The sequence below is a fragment of the Rhodamnia argentea genome, chromosome 7 (genome assembly GCF_020921035.1).
Source record: "Rhodamnia argentea isolate NSW1041297 chromosome 7, ASM2092103v1, whole genome shotgun sequence".
Taxonomy (NCBI): Eukaryota; Viridiplantae; Streptophyta; class Magnoliopsida; order Myrtales; family Myrtaceae; genus Rhodamnia; species Rhodamnia argentea.
In genome coordinates, this window is record NC_063156.1 from 24,591,930 (window position 1) to 24,608,101 (window position 16,172).

At 39.6% G+C, this 16,172-nt stretch overlaps 1 protein-coding gene across 4 annotated transcripts; it reads left to right on the forward strand.

Moving 5' to 3' along the window:
- The first annotated feature begins 228 nt into the window (after positions 1–228).
- On the forward strand, positions 229–15,000 carry LOC115731443 (MDIS1-interacting receptor like kinase 2-like). Of its 4 annotated transcripts, none has more exons than XM_048283212.1 (3): positions 229–679; positions 14,142–14,531; positions 14,653–15,000. In XM_048283212.1, exons 1-3 carry the CDS (start codon positions 271–273, stop codon positions 14,670–14,672), a joined length of 819 nt encoding a protein of 272 aa, XP_048139169.1. In that variant the 5' UTR covers positions 229–270; the 3' UTR covers positions 14,673–15,000. The 4 variants fall into 4 exon arrangements, with proteins under 4 accessions (XP_048139169.1, XP_048139168.1, XP_048139166.1 ...); XM_048283211.1 differs by lacking the exon at positions 229–679 and adding an exon at positions 11,188–11,624; XM_048283209.1 differs by lacking the exon at positions 229–679 and adding an exon at positions 13,082–13,770.
- The last annotated feature ends 1,172 nt before the right edge of the window (positions 15,001–16,172 follow it).

Consider the following 16,172-nt stretch of genomic DNA (forward strand, 5'->3'; position numbering starts at 1 on the left):
TCACGAATCGACCTAAATAACAAGTGGTTCAAGAATACCGACACTCACATCCACCATTTTCCACCAATTTGCTTGACATGTCAATTACAAAGAAAACTTGGAAAAGTAAGTCATCGTTCTGTACCACTTACTCATTATCCCCTAAGGCGCCCGATAAACTGATTGAAACAGGAAAAGATTTTATCTTGCAATATATATATAGCCAATTACAAAACAATGTGTAGACCTGCACCATCTCACCTCCCAAAAAACCATTTATCCCCCAAAACTATGGTTTCTTCCCTTTTGCTGTCCACCCGGTCTCCTTCAGCCGTCTTCTTCTTCTTCTCGCTCTTCTTGGTTGGCACCACTTCATTTCATGGTGCAGGCGTTTCTGCTTCCTCTGCTTCTTTTTCCGCTATCAATGCGACTGAGAATAAGGATGAAGCAGAGGCTCTCCTGAATTGGAAATCTACTCTTGACAACCGTAGCCAATCTCTCCTCTCTTCATGGCACGGCAACAATCCTTGCCTCTTTACCGGTGTCGCTTGCAACCACCACGGAGCCATCACCCATGTAAATCTTTCCGGTCTCGGTTTGAGAGGAACTCTAGACGGCCTCGACTTCTCGCGTTTAACCAGTGTGGTCAGCTTTGACCTTGCCAACAACTCGATCTATGGCTCCATTCCCTCGAGTATCGGTAACCTTTCCAAACTCAACTATCTTGATCTTTGTCCGAATAAACTGTCCGGGGACATTCCTGCAAGTATAGGCACGCTAGAGAGTCTTCATTCTTTGTACCTATGTGCAAATCAACTTTCTGGGCCCATTCCTCCTTCTCTTGGAAAATTAGGCAATTTAACCGTATTAGGCATTTCACAGAATAACTTTTTCGGTCCCATTCCAAGAGAGATAAGTGACTTACTTGAGGAGCTTGAAGATTCTTATCTTATGGGACAATAGATTATCAGGATCAATTCCTTCAGAAATAGGGAGGCTCACTTCTCTTCTTACACTTGACCTATCAATCAATAATCTTGTCGGCTCAATTCCTCGTTCCATTGGAAACTTGACAAGTTTATCATATCTTGGCCTCAATAGCAATGGAATCTCGGGCTCGATTCCTCAAGAAATAGGGAGGTTGATATCTCTGGAAGGGTTGTTTTTGTTTGAAAATGATTTGGGGGGTCCAATCCCTACATCAGTTGGAAGCCTGGCCAATCTAACTGCACTACAACTCGGTGACAACAAATTCATAGGTTCCTTGCCTTCTGAATTAAATAACTTAACCCGTTTGGTTGTTTTGCAACTATATGATAACGAACTAGATGGGGAACTGCCAGAAGATGTATGCCTTGGAAGACCATTGGAATATTTCTCCGCCGACAATAATCATTTCACTGGTCCCATCCCGAGAAGCTTAGCGAACTGTAGCACATTAATCAGATTGAGGCTAGAAGGAAACCAACTTACCGGAAACATAACAATAGCTTTCGGAATATATCCGCATCTAGAGTATATGGACTTGAGCCACAATCATTTGAATGGGGAAATTTCTTGGAAATGGGAGCGTTCTCATAATTTGACGACCTTCAAGATATCAAACAACAACATTTCGGGTGAGATACCCGCAATATTTGGAAGGATGGCTCGGTTACAAGAATTGGACATTTCTTCTAATAATTTAAGTGGAGAGATTCCAAGGGAAATGGGGAGCCTGTCGATGTTATTAAAACTTGATCTAAGCAACAATGGGATCACGGGAAATGTCCCGACTGAGATTGGACTTTTATCTCAGTTGACATATCTGAACTTGGCATCAAACGATTTGAGTGGATTGATTCCAGCTCAACTTGGCTCATGCATGAGCTTGTTGAGCTTGAACTTGAGCAGAAACCAACTTTGGAGAAGCATTCCTCCTGAGATAGGCGACGCACAGTTCCTTGTGGTTCTCGACTTGAGTCATAATTTGTTGACGGGAAACATACCGGGAGGACTTGGACAGTTGAAAATGATGCAAGTTCTAAATATCTCCCACAACAACCTTTCCGGTTCTATTCCACATACTTTTGATGATATGTCAGCCTTGACTTCCATCAATATATCCTACAATAACCTAGAAGGTCCTCTCCCAAACGTCAAAGCTTTCAATGAGGCTCCATTTGAGGCAATTCAGCATAACAAAGGGCTCTGTGGAAACGTTGTTGGTTTACCCAAATGCAATTCCACCGAGAGCAAGAAACACAATCGACCTTTTGGAGTTAGGATCAAGGTTATCCTCATTCTCTCTTTCTTGGGGTTTCTCCTTCTCTCTTGCACCTTGATGGTTCTTGTACGCGTCCATCATCATCGAAGAAGGAATATCAGGAGAGAGAACAATGAACAGGCAAATGATTTGGATTTCATGAGCTATTTGGAGTTATGATGGCAAAGTTTTTTATGACCGAATCGTCGAGGCCACTGAAGGATTTCAATGCCAAGTACTATGTGGGTGAAGGAGCATATGGAGTTGTTTATAAAGCCAAGATATTAGAAGGTCAAACGTTTGCTATCAAGAAAACCTTGTCATCTCAGGAAGATAGTGAGGTCATTGATTTGATATCATTTGAAAGGGAAATTCAAGCCTTAACAAATATACGCCATCGCAACATCGTGAAATTTTATGGGTTTTGCTATCATGCGCAAAGCTGTTTTTTGGTGTATGAGTACCTGGAAAGAGGAAGCTTGAGAATCAACTTTGAACGATGATGAAAGAGCAACCGAATTTCAATGGGACAAGAGGGTAAATGTGGTCCGGGGAGTTGCGGATGCATTGTCCTATATGCACCACGAATGTTCACCTCCATTGATTCATCGAGACTTGACTAGTAACAACATTCTATTGGATCGCGATTATGAGGCTCGTGTTTCCGATTTTGGCACTGCAAGGATGTTGCGGCCAGATTCATCAAATTGGACTATTATTGCTGGGACCATCGGGTATATTGCTCCAGGTACTTTGTAATCTTTTTTCAATTTTGATGGGCATTTAGTGTCAGACATCCCTTCTATAATTGAACTTTCACTTGGTTCTGTGATTATTTAGTATCTTTATGGACATTAGTTTACTAATTTAGAGTTTTCAAGTTTAATGTTAATCAGAAAGCTTTCCGATTTCCCTGATAAAAAAGAATTGGCAAATGAGGAAAAACACCACAGTTGATCCATTTCAAGGATATTAAGTTCAGATTACCTAGATGATGCTTGTACTTTAAGCGTCAAATAAAATAAAATCCTTTGAACTTCGCGGAAGCCTAAACTCCCACGCTCAAATTATATCTGTAAGTGTAGAAATCTGTACTTTTAATGGTCACGTCATGGGAAGCAATGTTGTCAACTTGAATACAGCTTGTGATCTAGGTTATAATAGAATAATATTTCTCAACTTACAGAGCTAGCTTATTCTACAATTCCTACCGAAAAGTGCGACGTGTATAGCTTTGGAATTGTCGCATTAGAGACAATCATGGGAAAGCATCCAGGAGATCATGTCTCTCAGGAATGTTCATCGTCTACCCAAACTGAGTCTTCGACGATGTTGAAGGATGTGCTCGATCAACGTCTCTCGCCTTCTAGAATTCATCATCGAGATGCACAAGATGTGGTCTTGATAGCCAAGCTAGCGTTTGAATGCTTGCAAGCCGATCCACGACTTCGACCCAGCATGAGACAAGTCTCACGCGAGCTTCGTGCGCAAGTACCCTTGGAAATGCCACTCTCTGCAGTCCGCTTGGAGCAACTTCGTGATCTCAGTGTCAGGAAATTTGGAGCATTCACAGGAGATGGTAAGTTTTGAATTTACTTTTCAAGTGTTATTCTGTTTGGTTGATTATGATGATGATCATCACCTTTAATACTCACTCATCTCAACCCTGTGATTTGTGATTTCCCCTGCAGAGCCAGCTTCTCTTTGAAAGTTACAGGAATAGACCGATGTGGAATTATGGCACCAGAAATAATTGAAATAATTATTAGAAGGCTTCTGGGGAGATCTCATTACGATTATTTCGAAACTTTTGCAGAGCAATCAAGAAGTGAATTTGCAAAATGCATTGGATCGGCATCTATTGCCTTCTTTAAATCGAGATGTAAAGAACATGTAGTTTTTGCTTCTGGAAGAGATAATTATACTAGTTCTATGTGAAATTTTATCAAAGCCCAGTGTCATCATTGAACTTTCAATTAGTTCAACTAAATCCCTTTTGATTCACGTGCAATAACATCCCAGAACTTTTAATTGGTTCAATTTCATACCACAATTGGAACTACCTAATTTCCACATTCAATAAACATGATCGGACTTCTCCAAACTTGAATTCCATGTCAACAGCTCCTGTCAATAGATAATGGAAGTTTGTGAATCTTTTTGCGATTGACGGCATCATATTTGAATTTTCTAATTTGTTCTTTGTTCGTTTTACTCACTTGTGAATTAATATGCAATGTCTTCGAAGAACTTTCAGTTGGTCCAATGAAATCCCTAATGCACTTTTTGTCATGTTTATTGCCGACCTTGCATCAATCAGTATGAACGAAATATGGCATGGACACCAATTTAATAAAGCTGATGTTTGGTGGAAACACGTGGATTTTGTGCGCGCGTCATGTTGACTTGAAATTGCAAAACTATAGTGCCCGTTCCTTCAATATGTGCACTATTCACTCAGAGAAGCATAGTGAAAAATCCTCCCTCATTCTTCATTCGGCACGATTTCGATCCCTATTTTCAAGAAGAATAAGACCCCATGTTTCGTAGTAAGTGAGTGGTTTTTGCTCCCGATTCGGAAGCTTTTCTTTAACTTCGAACGTGTTCTGTCTTTTCTGTTTTAACGAGAAACTGCCTAAAACTATCAATTTGAAACTTAGTATTGATTTTGGTCCTCTCACCTGCAGATAATAAATTTACGGCACTATTATTTTCATCTGATACTTTTTTTATGTTTTATCATCTTGATATCTCTGTTAATTGATTTCCACTGAACTTGGATAATTTACCTTTTTCATATATCAATAGGATATTGTGCAAGACTACAGGAGCCGTCACCTGTCTTGATCTTCTAAGTAGCACCGACACCGACACGCAATATGCGGCACGACACAACATGTCACGCCGACACATCATTTCAAAAAAATAGAGAACTCCGACACGTTGGGACACGTTGCATGTTAAACATATATTTTCATAAATATATGATAAATTATATCTACGATGAGTTTCTTTTTCTTCTATTATATCACGATTTTTTTTTTTTTGCTGATTGAGTATATTAATTTTGGGTTGGCTGGCTATATGATTTAGGTATCTCAATTTTTAATAAATTTACAATTTAGTCCCTAATTTGTTGAAAATGCTTAAAATTGACCCGTGATGTCAAAATGACATGTCGAGATGATGGACTCGCATGTCGTTGGAGTGTCTAGAGCACTGACCACAGGTTGGTCGCATGTTGAAGAGTGTTGGAGAGTGTCGGACATGACACATAGACCCTAGGTGCTTCATGGTTGATCTATCGAATCTTGGTTTAAGAGTTGACTTTAGATGATCTTGACTTCACCCTCTTAACAAATGACCTTAGCCTCAAAATGGGCAATAACTTGATGAATGGTTCCAGGATCTATTCCTCCCCTTTGTAAATTAGGCAACTTAACGAAATTGAGCATACGAACAATATGACCTTTTATCATCCCTTTCTCAATTGAAATCAACCACCTCAGATGTTTTCAACCTTTAAAGCGTCCATTTGAGTTGAAGGATGCACACCTATCGTCACAACCGGGTCAAACCTGGAAATGACAACGACGTGCCACTCGATGTTCAAATTCCGCATATTATACTTGCACAGTATAGACGCCATAAAAGACCGGTCCATAATTCGCACCAGAAACGTTCAAGAGCCCTAGCATCTCTCGGTCAAGTAAGGATACTTGTTTAAAAATTAAAGCTATCTTGACCAACATCAACGCGGTAATTAAATTACGTGTTTAATTGATTTGCGTAAACGTGAAGTGCCCGTTTCTCCTGCAGATCTGGTCAAATGGACTCCAACGTTATTATATCCTAAACTCGTTGCCATGAAACTGGGAGCTCTTGGTCTCTTTCATTGAATAAGCAATGATTGAAGTCCAGCCCCTACCACATGGCTTCACCTAATTTTTTTTTTTTTTTTATAGTCGAACCTTCAAAACGTAATTGTGGAGTTTCTTAGACTTTGTTTGCTTCGCGAATAAAATGAATGATTTAAAATATACTTTTTTCTAAAAATTATTACTTGAATCGCTCAAAATAATTAGTCGTCAAAAAATATTATCACTATCAACAACAATTTTATGTCTAAACATTTTCGTGAATAATGAAAATATTTTTCGTTTGTTCATTACTATAAGCGATACAGGCGATTATTTTTAGGGAATATTTTTCAAATCATTTACTTTTTTGCAAAATAAAATGAGGCTTAATTTAATATTGAAAATGAGTTGATCAACTGTGATGCAGTTGCTTCCAATGACATCTTTGCTTAAACATAGTGCAGGAACATCGCTACAACTTTTAACTTACAACGGCCGGCCATAGCCAAAAATAGTTTGACCAACACCTCCGACAACCTAAGTGATACCGATACCGGCACGTGACACACGACGCGATATGTCGACACGCCATTTCTCAGAAAAATAGAGAATTTCAACACGTTCGGGCATATTGTATATTAAATATATATTTTTATATATACATGAAAATTGTCACACACACACACACACACACACACACACACACACACACACACACACACACACAACATATGTATATATATATCATCGATAGGTTTCTTCTTCTTCTTCTTATTTTGTTAAGAATTCACGAATAGATTTTTTTTGGGGTTGGGTGGGTATATAACTCAAGTATATATATTTTTGATAGATTTACATTTTGACCCATAATTTACTGAAAATGCTTACATGTCGAAATGACAAATCTGTATGCTGAACTTATGTGTCATTGGCATGCTTGGAGCACCGACCACTTGTCGGTTGCATGTCAAAGAGTATCGGAGAGTGTCAGAGTGTCCGACACGACACGAAGGCCTTTGAAAAGTGTCGGTGCTCCTGGTCGACAATGACAACCCAGCCATATTTGACCAATATCTTTTTTTTCTCAATTGACAAAATGTCGTCACGGCCGGCCATGGCAAAAAACAAAACGTCGCATGTTGGTAGTAATTGTAATGAAGACACTTCACAAAACATTTACTGTGGACAGTTCTATTCTATATCAAAAAGTCGTAGATGTCTTCTCTTTACAGCACCATAACTCAACCAATAACACCACGTCTCAAAAATATTTTCTGTGGACATTTCTAGGCAAACCCAGCTTGATAGGAATGGGTGAAACGCATCAACCCCTTGAGAGAACAAAATAGGATGGACCACGTAATATCAAATCCGTCCACCTGGCACGACCGGCACCGACTGACGTGGACAAATGTACCAACTCTTTGGGAGAATAAAAGGAGGTTCCATTTGCAGATTGTCTCTGAATGTGGACCGGAAGATCGACTAAACTTTGCCAAAGCATGATAACAATCGCGAGACTCGCGCAAAATTGGAAATGCCAATTCCAAATCCAACGAACTCTCTTGAGTATCGTCCGTCAAAAGCAGCGACTGAATAGAAATAATCTACAAGCTTATGTTTTTCTCCTGAGAATCTGAGAGTATTCGATAGAGAATCTCCGATTCCGTCATGGAGTGCAAAATCCATTTACGAAGCTTAATTAATGGACTGGCGTCAACTAAAAGGCCTGCGCAAGATGAGAAACTCCGGAATCAACCTGAATAACCGCAAATATGGTTTACATGTCAATTTCAAGGAAGACTTGGAAAAGCAAGTCAATCACGCCTCTGTCTTAATACCAAAATGATTCGTCGAAGGCATTGGTCTCGATTGGGGCATCAAGAATGATCTCTTGTCTATAAGTATGTCAGCAATCTCGTTAACGAAATGTAGAACTGAAGTATTTCTGCTCCCAAAAATCAAACGTCCTCCAAATCATAATTTCCATCTTATTCCTATATGTTAAAATATGGCTCGAGTTTAAGCCTGCCGAATTAAACTCTGGTCAAAATGAAGTTTTAAATTACTTTCTCGGTGGAGTTGGGATCAAGAGCGAGAGCTGTCCCAAGTTGCGGTCGGCTATGATTGCACGCATGAAGTCCGAAGACGTGTTGGACTTTGACCATAAAAGAGGACAAAAATAGGAGAAGGAGAGTCTACTGTCAGACAAAAAGTAAACAAAAGGAAAGGAGAATTAAAAGATATAGATATCTTCTAATTCTGATTGGATTCGGTTACATGGGCATCATATAAATATTCTGTTTTTGGAGATTTCCTTGGATTGTACGCTTTTGTGGGGCCATAAAGGAAACTAAAAGCACACGATTCATGAAGCGCCGAAGAGAGTGCTTGAATCTGAGTTGTTGCATAGAGTGCTTGCATATAATTCACGCAAGTCTTGTGTGGCCGATTAAATCTTGTTATTAGATTTGTGTAATTTCTTTATAAGATTGAGAGACTATTTCGTAAGAAATTGAAGATTAAATACTGTGTGCGTTATTGGATGTAATTAGGATTGGGAAACACCGAAAGTATTTAAGTGACTCGAACGTGATTTGTAATATCTATGTATCGTTTGATCTATAATGAAATTCATTGATGCTCTTCTCGTGAACATAGGTCTCTACGATCGAACCACGTACATCTTGTGTTCGATTTATTTTCTTGTTCCGTCTATCTATTATTTGATCGCTTGTTCTGCGCAACAATTGGTATCAGAGCTAGGTTTGGTTGAAGCTGGAGCGAATCAATGGCGACATAAGATGTTAAAGTGAAAATCGATAGATTTGAGGGAAAGGACTTTGGTTTTTGGAAGATGCAAATTAAAGACTATCTATATCGGATGAAACTACATTTGCCTCTATCTGGGAAGAAACTAGAGACGATGAAGCAAGCTAATTGGGAATTCTTGGATAGACGAGTGATGGGTGTTATTTGGCTGACGTTGGCCGTCGCGTTTAACATCGTCAAAGAGAAGACCACTGCGGGTTTGATGAAAGCCTTGTCGAATATGTATGAGAAGCCCTCTGCGATCAACAAGTTCTATTTGATGCGACGTTTGTTTAATTTGAAGATGAGCGAAGGTGGGTCAGTTACTAATCATATCAATGAATTCAATGTGATCGTTAGTCGGTTAAGTTCAGTTGACATTGACTTTGAAGATGAGCTATGTGTTTTGATTCTATTATCCTCATTGCTTGATAGTTAGAATACTACTATTACTGTTGTTATTAATTTCTCCGGATCAACTAGTTTAACTTTTGATGGGATTCCAGATTTAATTTCGATTGAAGACATCCGTGGAAAAGAATATGGCAAATCTGTATCTATTGCTTTAGTAGGTGAAAATAGAGGAAGAGCTAGTGCTCGTGTTAGAAGAAATAGTATGAACATGAATAGACATAGTCAGTCTAGGACTTGTGGTGTTGTCTATTGGAATTGTGGCAAGAGAAAGCATCTTAGAAGGGATTGCCTTAAGTTGAAAACGGAAAGGGCAAGGGAATTAGAATTGAATCTACGGATGATGTTGCCTCTATAGTTGATGGTAACTCGGATAATGTTGATGTTGTTTTATCTATCACCGATGATTCGTCGTTTGATGGATAGATTATGGATTTAGGTTGTTCGGTTCATGCTACACCAAACAAGAACCGGTTTACTACTTATCAATGCATGGATAGTAGTAAAGTGCATTTGGGGAACAACGCTTAATGCGATGTAATAGGTTGGCAATGTTAGAATCGGAATGCATGGCGGTATTGTGAGGGTACCGACCGGAGTTAGGCATATTCTAGAGTTGAAGAAAAATCTGATTTCCTTGAGTGCTCTAGATTCAGCTGGGTGTCGATACCCTTCATAATGTGGAATTTTGAAGGTTGTTTGAGGTGCCTTGGTAATAATGAAAGGAATCAAGCATAATGACTTGCATGAGCTTCAAGGTGAGACAAGTGATGAGTTCGCCTATTGTTCGACGGTTACAATTTATGGTTTGACGCGCCATTCACTCTATACTTTTGAGGATTGCCGCCCATTTCTGCAATTGCTTTGATCGTGGTCTCTTTCGCGCCTCTCTCTTTCCTTCGTCGAAACCCATCCTTGACACATGGCTTCCTTACGATCGGTCAGACTCTAATTCCAGTGCTCTCAACTGTAGCCGATCATGACTTCCCCACGTGCCTATCACGTGACTCCTTGGGTAATTTTAGGTGTCAATATGGGAAAAGTTGTCAAAAAAGTTATCCTTTGATTAATTCAATCCTAAATTTTTCATTTTTGCCAATTGAGTCTTAAATTTTTTGACACTTTACTAATTGAGCCGATCCAGCCAAGTTTACCCGAAATGGCCGACGTGGACAATTCCAAATATCTGGGAAAAATTAAAAATTCATAAATCAAATTGTACATTGGGCCAAATTTTAGGGATTATTTGTGTCATTTTCCCAAAATTCTTTGAAATTGGCGAGCCATATGGGATATGGATTGGGTGTTGCCGCTGATGAAGTCAATGGCAAATTCCAAGCTTGGAAATATACTTTACAGAGATCGTTATTGTTTTGAGAAGTAAGGAGAGGAGCATGATCGCGAGAATAAGAGGAGGAGGGGCTGAATTTTGGGGGGTTAATTTATTTATCTATTTATTCCATCAATGTAGCCGAACCTGACGCTGTTAAAAAAGAATGGGCCATGCATGGGCCGGCCCATTAGGCCCAAGCCCAGTCAAGTCAACTGATGACGACAGTAACCTACGAATACGATGCTTGTAACAGACAATGACTATTTGGGAAATGGGAGTATACTCCAAGTCCACACCTGTCTTCTGTGCCAACTTGATCAGGCCCTTTTTCGAACAAAGAAGGAATTTCAGATCTTTATTTGAAATATAATCCACTTTATTCTCTAATTTAAAAAGGACGATAAGGAAAAAGTTATCCACGAAAGGGACCCATTATGTGGAAAAACGCTATCCGGCTGTAAAAGGCATTGACCTCGATTGGTCTTCCATCTATAAGTTTGTCATCAATCTCGTTAATGAAATGCAGACCTCAATTATCTCACCTCCCTCAAACTAACCATCCTCCAAATCATGGCTTCCTTCTTACTACTCCCCAACCAGTCTCCTTTAAGTTTCTCCTTCCTCTTCTTCTTCTCGCTCTTCTTGGTTGGCGCCACTTCATTTCACGGTGCAGGCGCTTCTGCTTCCCCCATTTCTGTTTTCGCTACCAACGCGACTGAGAATAAGGATGAAGCAGAGGCTCTCTTGAATTGGAAATCCACTCTGGACAACCGTAGCCAATCTCTCCTCTCTTCATGGAACGGCAACAACCCTTGCCGCTTTACCGGTGTGGCTTGCAACGACCACGGAGCCATCGCCCATGTAAATCTTTTCAGTCTCGGTTTGAGAGGAACTCTAGACGGCCTCGACTTCTCGCGCATAACCAGTGTGGTCAGCTTTAAACTCGGCAACAACTCGATCTATGGCTCCATTCCCTCGAGTATCGGTAACCTTTCCAAACTCAACTTTCTAGGTCTTTGCTTCAATGAATTGTCCGGGGACATTCCTCCAAGTATAGGCACGCTGGAGACTCTTCATTCTTTCTACCTATGTGCAAACCAGCTTTCTGGACCCATACCTTCAGATATCAAGAAACTCACTTCTCTTATCGAACCTTGACCTCTCAGAAAATAAACTCATTGGCTCAATTCCTCCTTCCATAGGAAACTTGAGCAATCTAATAGCTATAAACCTCAACTCAAATCATCTTTCAGGCTCGATTCCACAAGAGTTGGGAAAATTGTCATCTCTTGAAGTATTACTAGTATTTAATAATAGTTTGACTGGTCCAATCCCGGCATCAATTGGAAACCTGCTCAATTTGACTTTATTAAACCTTGCTGCCAACAAATTCTATGGTTCCTTGCCTTCTGAATTTAATAGGTTAAGACGGTTGACGGGATTGTATCTTTCTAACAATGAATTCGAGGGGGAACTGCCAGAAGATGTCTGCCTAGGGCCATCATTGCAATATTTCCACGCCTTCAATAATCAGTTCACGGGGCACACCCCAACAAGCTTAGAGAACTGCAGCACATTGATCAAATTGGAGCTAGAAGGAAATCAACTGACGGGAAATATAACAGAATCTTTCGGAATATATCCCCATCTAAATTATGTGGACTTGAGCCACAATCAATTCAATGGCGAACTTTCATGGAAATGGGAGCGTTGTCCTAATTTGACGAGCTTAAAGATATCAAACAACAACATTTCTGGTGAGATACCCGCAATATTTGGAAGGATGGCTCAGTTACAGGCACTAAACCTTTCTTCAAATAGCTTAAGTGGAGCGATTCCAAGGGAATTGGGAAGCGTGTCGATGTTGATAGAACTCGATCTAAGCAGCAACGCTATCACAGGAGATGTCCCGACTGAGATTGGACTTTTATCCCATATGGCACATCTGAACTTGGCATCAAACAATTTGAGGGGATTGATACCAGTGCAGCTAGGTTCATGCCAAAGGTTGTTGAGCTTGAACTTGAGCAGAAACAAATTTTGGAGAAGCATTCCTCCAGAGATAGGCAACGCACAGTTCCTTGAGGTTCTCGACTTGAGTCATAATTTGTTGACAGGAAACATACCAGGAGTACTTGGACAATTGAGAATGCTGCAAGTTGTAAATATCTCCCACAACAATCTTTCCGGTTCTATTCCATATGCTTTTGATGATATGTCAGCCTTGACTTCCATCGATATATCCGACAATAACCTTGAAGGTCCTCTCCCAAACGTCAAAGCTTTCAGTGAGGCTCCATTTGAGGCAATTCAACATAACAAAGGGCTCTGTGGAAACGTAGTTGGTTTACCCAAATGCAATTCCACCGGGAGCAAGAAACACAATCGACATTTTGGAGTTAGGATCTAGGTTATCCTCATTCTCTCTTTCTTGGGGTTTCTCCTTTTCTGTTGCTCCTTGATCGTTCTTGTTCTCGTCAATCGTCATCGAAGAAGGAATATGAGGAGAGAGAACAATGAACAAGCAAATGATTTGGATTTCATGGGTATTTGGAGGTATGATGGCAAAGTTTTTTATGATCGAATCATTGAGGCTACTGAAGGATTCGATGCCAAGTACTATGTGGGTGAAGGAGCATATGGAGTTGTTTATAAAGCTGAGATATCAAAAAGTCAGATGGTTGCTGTCAAGCGAGCCTCGTTGTCTCGTGAAGATAGTGAGGTCTCTGATTTGATAGCATTTGAAAGGGAAATTCGAGCCTTAACAAATATACGTCATCGCAATATCGTGAAGTTCTATGGGTTTTGTTCTCACGCCAAAAGCTATTTTTTGGTGTACGAGTATATAGAAAGAGGAAGCTTGAGAGCAACTTTGAACGATAATGAAAGAGCAACCGAATTTCGATGGGACAAGAGGGTAAATGTGATCCGAGGAGTTGCAGATGCATTGTCCTATATGCATCATGAATGTTCACCTCCATTAATTCATCGAGACTTGACTAGTAACAACATTCTATTGGATTACGATTATGAGGCTCGTGTTTCCGATTTTGGCACGGCAAGACTGTTGAGGCCCGATTCATCAAATTGGACTACAATTGCTGGCACCATTGGGTATATTGCTCCAGGTAATTCATAATTTTTTCCAATTTCCATGGCATTCAATGTCAGATATCCCTTCCTCTTGAACTTTTTACTAGTTTGGTGCAATTCTTCAGTTATTTAATCTTCTTATGGAAATTCTTTAAATCATTGAGAAATTTGAAATTGAGCGTTGATCAAAAAGCTTTCTGAAATTCCTGATAAGGAAGACTTGGCAAACGAGCAAAAAAACTTATAATCGATTTTTTCCAAGGATATTAAGTTCGTGTAACCTAGATGATGCTCGTAGATTAAGTAGAAATTTGTACTTGTGATCGTCACGTCATGGGAACCAATATTGTCAATTTGAGTTCAGCTTATGATCAAGGTTTCATAATTATTGTAAATTCCCCACTTGCAGAGCTGGCTTATTCTCCGATTCCTTCCAAAAAATGCGATGTGTATAGCTTTGGAGTCGTCGCATTAGAGACAATAATGGGAAAGCATCCGGGAGATCATGTCTCCCGAGAATGTTCATCCACCCAATCCAAGTCGCCGATGCTGTTGAAGGATGTGTTGGATCAACGTCTCCTGTCTTCTAGTTTTCGTCTTCAAAATGCACAAGACGTGGTCTCGATTGCCAAGCTAGCACTGGCGTGCTTGCAAGCTGATCCGCACCTTCGACCGACCATGCGACAAGTCTCGCGTGAACTTTGCACTCCAGTACCACTGGATGTGCCACTCTCTGCAATAAGCTTAGAGCAACTTCGCGATCTCAATGTCAGGAAATTTGGAGCATTGATGGAAGATGGTAAGTGTTGAAGCTACTTTGTCATGTGTTGTGTTTGGCTCTTAATGGCTATGAAGATTACCTTTCAAGTGTCTTCTCGGTTCTCATTAACTCCTAACCAAGTGATTTATGATTTTCACTGCCGAGCCAGCTTCGCAGTGAACGTTACAGGAACAGTGCAATGTTTGTGGCGTAGAGTCATGGAACCAGAAATAATAGTGGGAAGGCTTCTGAGGTGATCTCATTTCACAGCCATTTCCAACTTTTTGCAGAGCGATCAAGAAGTGAATTAGCCAAATGCTATTGGGTCAGCATCTCCTGCTTTCTTTCAACCGAGATAAAGAACGAGTTGTTTCTATTGCCAGAAGAGATAGTGATTACTAGTAGTCTGTGCACTTTTATCAATGTGATCTTAGTTCAATCAAATCACATTTTACTGATGTTCAATGTCGTCCTAAAACTTTCAGTTGGTCCAATTAGATCCCTAACATACTTTGATATGTTTGTTTTCATTCTTTCTTTAGTTAATTTAAATGGAATATGAGTTTTCATTCTCCCATTAATAATTTGAATGAAATATTGCATGGACACCAATTTCATAAAGCTGATGTTTGATGTTGAAAATTACGTGGATTTCACACGTCATGTTGACTTGAAATTGCAACGGTATGGGAGGACTGCACAATCAATCCTAAAGTTATTATGGAGATTTTAATGGGGTTTCGATTTTTGCATTTGAACCGGAATATATTTATAAACGGAAACCCTAAACAAGATCCATGCATTTATTGAAATCATTAGGTGTTCAAAGCATACCTTTTGCGGATCAAAGATAAATTAACAAGCCAGTAATTTCATGGATTAGCACTTTTTTCTCTTGATTTTTTTTTCTTTCCGGTCCACGAGTTACTGTTCATAGTCTTCAAACTTGCCATTAGTCAGCCATAGCTCCTTTTACAATCGTTGGTAGCTCCTGCCGCCTTGATTGCCTCCTGTGAATCTTCAATTTGACTCTTTCATAGACCCTAACGCACAGAACGAATTCTAAGAACTTGTTTTTTTTCTTTGCCGAAATAGACTCTCTTAATTTCGTGTCCTTTCTGTACGTTTCTTTACAGTCTTAAAATCCCAATTTTACGTGTCCTAAAACAAACCTGTGTATTTGCAATTACTTTGGGACTTAACGATTTTAAGATCTTTATGTTCAATTCTCAATAACATGCACGATCTAGTTGACGTTGTTTATGAATTTATGAGAATAACTTAGATTTTATTTAATTTAGGCTAGATCTAGGCACTACAAAATATAAACTCAACCGGCTAATGAAGGGAGATCTTCTACCCGGAGGTTCATTAAACGTTCCCCAGGTGTTCAAAACTTTTGGTATGCAAGATAGAAGCGGTCTCTAACAAAATATTTTCGGCTATTTAAATATATGAAGGTCGTTTGTCAGCACAACCTAATCCACAACTAATGTTAGAGTATCAACCTTGATTAGTTTCCATCCATGGATATAAATTTAGTCTCGATTTTTTAAATTGAACCAATGTCTTGCTAAACTTTTGAGCGAAAATGTAATCAAGTCCTCTTTCCCTTATCCTCTCGTTTCACATTTTCACATCGTTTAATTATTTTTTTACTTTGTTTTCATTTTTTATTTA

Bases quoted from the DNA above. Each gene is read 5' to 3' on its own strand.
- LOC115731443 (XM_048283209.1), top strand. From the start codon at position 13,140: ATGAGGAGAGAGAACAATGAACAAGCAAATGATTTGGATTTCATGGGT. The intron at 13,771-14,141 runs ATTCATAATTTT...CCCCACTTGCAG, and splicing joins TGGGTATATTGCTCCAGGTA to AGCTGGCTTATTCTCCGATT. The intron at 14,532-14,652 runs GTAAGTGTTGAA...TGATTTTCACTG, and splicing joins TGGAGCATTGATGGAAGATG to CCGAGCCAGCTTCGCAGTGA.